The sequence below is a fragment of the Ixodes scapularis genome, unplaced genomic scaffold, assembly GCF_016920785.2.
Source record: "Ixodes scapularis isolate PalLabHiFi unplaced genomic scaffold, ASM1692078v2 PGA_scaffold8__174_contigs__length_109621045, whole genome shotgun sequence".
In the NCBI taxonomy this organism is placed as follows: domain Eukaryota; kingdom Metazoa; phylum Arthropoda; class Arachnida; order Ixodida; family Ixodidae; genus Ixodes; species Ixodes scapularis.
In genome coordinates, this window is record NW_024609883.1 from 5,840,038 (window position 1) to 5,844,908 (window position 4,871).

The following is a 4,871-nucleotide window of genomic DNA, read 5'->3' on the forward strand; positions in this document are numbered from 1 at the left end:
TTTGAAATTTGGGAGTTCAGTATTTGTGAAGTAAAAATTCCAAATGCCGAATTCGAAGTTCCCGCGCGATCGGCGCCGGTGCCTTGACGTCAAAAATCGCGGAGACCTGAGAGTCAACTTTCTTTCACCACTCCCTGCTGTTGCCATGGCGACCCAAAGCAAGGAGGAAAGGAGTGAGCGGCGGCGTTACGGCGGACCGGTTTTGAGCGGTGTCGCCTGTTTTCCGTTGGAGGATACAAATCCAGGAGACGGCACCACAACGAACTCCCGATTTTTGGTATTTCAAAAAGAAGGGCCGTAGTGCGTTCGCAATTGCGTTAAAAAACATGTTTTACGATTGCCGTAATTAAATGTTATAGAGATGTCGCCTACAAAGCTTCTAAATTTCCTGATTTTTGACGTCACCGATCAAAAGAAGCGAGGAGGCGAGAGGCGGGAAAATCAAACGCCAAAAATAAAAAGGCGCGCGCGCGCGCGGGAAAATTTTTTTTCGCGATGCGGTTTTTTTTGCGTGTCTATGACTGCAACTTGCATCGTTTTAGACAATAAAAATAAATACGACCTTTGGGGTGTCAGTGCCCCTTTAAAGCTCTCCTGCTGCTCCGCCCTGTAACCTGATTTTGAAATAAAGCCACAAAAGGACACAAAGCGGGATGGATCTTTTTCTTTGTTTTTATTCAATAGGCATATCTCTAAGAAATTCTCGAGACACAGAGAAACAAAGGGAGCGCGACAGCTCTTTATACAAGCATCAAACACTCGGCGGGGGGGAAAAACCCTCGCGCTACATGAAAATCACACAACAAAATGGCTCTTTACACAACCCTCTGTGTACACACGGATACATCAGTCTGAAATGATGAAAAATAGAGAGCACTTCACGAGAGGCTCCAATGTCCGAAGGGAAGAGTTGAAACGCCGTCGGTGTCAATGAAGCGCTTGTTGTGAAACGGGTTGAGTCCTATCTTCTCCACGGCAACAGTCTTGTTCTCGCACAACTTACGAGCGATAGTCCGCTGCGTGATCTTGTGCAGAGTTTGTTGCTCGAGAGTTTGAACGTAGAGCTCGTAGGTTAGCTTACGGGACTCGCACCTTTTCACTCCTTTCGCCCTCACATAGTGCTCTCTAGAGGCTAGTTCGAGCGAATAGAGTTTTGGTTTCAGACAAACAAATCCAAGAATGTGATCTTTTGGGAATTCATTTTTGAACACTCCTAGTTTCATTTTGTTTGCGGGAGAAAACAAGGGGTGATCGCCCGGGTACCCAGAAGTATCCAGGTGAGTTTCGGCAAGGGTCGCGAGCTTCGAGTCTACATCCGGGTCGGTGATTTGGAGAATGAACGAGTCCGTGTCGCTGTACGCTGCGCGAGCGTCGGGGAAAACGCGCCTGACCTGCTTGTAGAAAAATTCGTACATGACCAGTTTGGAAATCTCTAGGATAGAGAAACCCGCGTACACGGGTTCGTTCAAGTGTAGCGTTCTCTGGGAAAACTGAAATATCACTACGGTCGGGCTGATTGCCGCAAACTGCCTGAGGTTCGGCTTCTGCAGGTTTTTGAGCACTTCGTCCTCGCTCACGCTAATGACAACGTTATTGTACTGGCGTGGGTTTTCGATTGTCTTGCCATAAATTAAATTCATAATGAGTTTAGATAGGTTCTTTTGAAAAGCATTCGTCGCCTGTTTTCGCAGGTTGTGGTTAAAGTCGATGAAATCTTTAAGGAATACACTCTGCGAAAACTTTAAAACGCGATGAATGGCCTTTAGCTGTAAGCCCAACTCCAGATACAGCTTGAGATTTCGGTAGTGAATGATGTAATTCCGTTTCGGGTAAAAGGTGAGAAGCAGCTTTCGCTCAGACTCTCGCTGGGGTAGGTGAAATTTTTCGACGAGCGCCTTTTGATAGGGTGAGAGCCATTCGAGCGGGACTCCTCGTTTCTCGGGAGCCAGGGGAAAGTCCGCGTGCGAATCGTGTAGCTCTCGGGGATAGTCGAGGTCCACCTCTAAAATGTAACCCTCGGGCGCGTCGTCGGGAACCTGCTGGAAGTGGAGAGCGTCGATTTCCTCGCGGTCTAGCCAGCGAAAATCTGCGCATGGAAGGGCTTGCCGCATGGTGGAAGCGTACAGGCCGTTCACGTCGAGGTCTAAAATTTGAGAAACCGCCGTGTTCGGATCGAAACATGCGGTTCCTGGCACGTTAGCCCTCGTGTTACGAATGACACATTGAACGATTCCTCCGCGCAGACCAGCTTCGATGAACAGATACACATCCACGTCGTCGAGCAGCTCCAGTTTTACCCCAGTCTGTTTAAGTGCGCAGGCGAGACTGAGCGCGGGCAGGGAAACGTAGTGTAACGGATCGAGCTCGTACGTGTCTAAAGTCCATTTCCTGAAATTTTGGAACACGTCGGCGAGAAGTAAGCAGTCGAGTTTCAGGTAGCAGTCACTGTATTCTCCAAGGCTTTTGAAATTGAATCTTTGAAAGACGGGTTGGGCGTGACGGTAGTCCTCCTCCGAAATTTGGCTGTCGTTAAGCTTGTTATAAAACGACTCGCGGGGCGGTAGCTCGGGCTCCCGGTACGCCTCGAAACTGGTCACATAGTCGTAGGGAAATACGCCTTTCCGCGCCAGAAGCTCAACGTGCTGCGGAAAAGCCTGCTTTAGACAGCACAGGTTTTCTAGTCCCTTGGAACGGAGGTCCTGAACCAGCGCGTCCAAGCTGGCGGGGAGAAAGGCCAGACTGTCGAGAAACCGCAGGTTACCCACGTAGAGTCGCTTAAATTGCTGGCAGCTAGTGGCGAGCACTTTATTATCTTTAGACTCGAATAAGTCGAGTTTGGGTAGTATAAAGGCCAGGTCATACGAATGGTTGTGCGCGAGCACTGGAATGACTTTCTTGTTTACTCTCAGATTTAAATTGCATCCCTGACACAACGACTGCCTGTACGATCCGCTAAAGTGATCGTGATCTCTGACTTTTCTCTTTCGATTTCCAAACGATTCACCCCAAATCGCGCAGTGAGAGGCCGACGCGTGAGCCTCTTCGTTCACGCTCACCATTGACACTTCCTCACTTCGAATCCATTCGCCAATGAGCTTGGACAATTGATTAAGGATGGAAATGAACTTTTCCACGCAGTCCTCGCCCCGGTACAAAAACTGCTCGACGATGCGCGAGTCCGTGGATCGGATTACGAGTATGCAAAATGAACTGGGGACGTGCTTCTCGTAAGCCTGACCCATGTTTTCCGCTTCCAGAATGGCCTCGAAATCGTAGACGCAAAAGTAGGGGAAAGGTTCCATCGTGTGTGGGCTCCGGAAATACAGCGCGTCCCCCTTTGCAGGACACACTGTTCGGACTGCCTTCTTTTCCTTACACAGCGATAAATGACTTCCCAGCGCAGTGCGAAAGCGAAAGCCCATCATACACCTTTTACAGCGAAAACGGTGACTCTCCTTGTTCGCGAAAAGTCCGGCAAAGTTGGTGATCAGAACAAAATGATCGTCTATCAGAAGCAAATCCACGTGCTTCTCCAACTCGCTATCGTTGACTTTGAGCGGGTAGACGAACCTTTGTTCTCGATCATAACCGTACATATTCACGGACACGGAGTTTTTCCTCTCGAAAGCCTGCACGTCTTGCGGAAACGTCACTGGATACGTGCTGGGGAACCAATACTTGCCAAAATGTTCTCGGTAGCAAGAAGCTCTCGATCGTTTAAAGGGTGCGGGATGGAGACCGGCGAGCACAGAAAACACAAAACACATGTTTTTCTCCGACTCGTTCAGTTGCTCGTTCACATTCACTAGACACTTTCTGCTTGGGAGTTCCGTGGGTAACACAAAACGCGCACAACCGACCGTGGGCGGAATGAAACGTCCCACGGTGATGGTGCAGGTCTGAATGGCGACGACGACAAGCCCAGATCCTCGTTCTTGATACTGTTTGAGGCGAGCAGAGATCTCGGCGCATGCAGTCTGTAGAGCATCGCGAATGCTACCTTCGGCCCAGACTGTGTGGACTAAAGAATGAAAGTAGTGCACGCTGAATTCAAATTCGCCGTCACCGCTGAGACGAGTCATTTCCACGGTTAAAGTGATGAAAAAACGCAATGGCATTTCATAATGCCTAAAAACATTGGCCATTGCGTCGGACTGAAGCCGAAAAAGCGTGGATACATCGTGAGACTCGTCGTCGCGCTCGTGCAAATGCATATCATAACGCGCGGTAAAGTTTCGAAAGGCGCACAGTGAGTTGATGAACGGAAGGCAATCTTGCGGCGGGATATTGTGAACCTGGGCCAGGTGAACTTGTAACGACTCCGCGCTGGAGTACTGCTGCCGCTCTCGCGCATCACACAACTGGCAGGTTACCATTTTTTTTTTTCTCAAGTTGTCCCGAGCGGCTCACAATTTTGTTTTAGTCAGAGCACGAGAAAGTAATGACCGGTGACCGCTCGTCACCGCTGGTTTTCTCCATCGTGAGTCAATTCATTGCCCTCATGCTCTGCAGATCTTCCTCATTCAGTTCGGCGAACCGCTTGGGTAAAAATACTTTTACCACATCGCTCTCCAGCTGCAGTCACACAAACGGATGGCCCGTATCGCGTGTCCATTCGCCTCACCTCCAGCACGGATATCTTGACGTTGCACGGAATGGCGCCCATGCTGACAAACAAAGACGATGACGACGCTCGCAGTGACGACAGCTTGTTCAGGACCCCGTCCATTTTTGGTTGACCGGAGGGCGGTGATGGCTCGAGGTGGGACGACAGTCTGGAAATAATGACACATTAGTATACGGCGGCCCTACAAAGCTTTTTCTTTTTCAGCATTACCTTTTCCTTCCGGAGAGAAAGCAGTGAAGACAAC

General features: G+C 49.6%; 1 protein-coding gene across 1 annotated transcript; it reads right to left on the reverse strand.

Moving 5' to 3' along the window:
- Window positions 1-878: 878 nt before the first annotated feature.
- LOC115329649 lies at window positions 879-4,145 on the reverse strand. Its single transcript, XM_040214540.3, has one exon. The coding sequence runs from the start codon at window positions 4,143-4,145 to the stop codon at window positions 879-881; it is 3,267 nt and encodes a 1,088-aa protein (XP_040070474.1).
- Window positions 4,146-4,871: the final 726 nt, after the last annotated feature.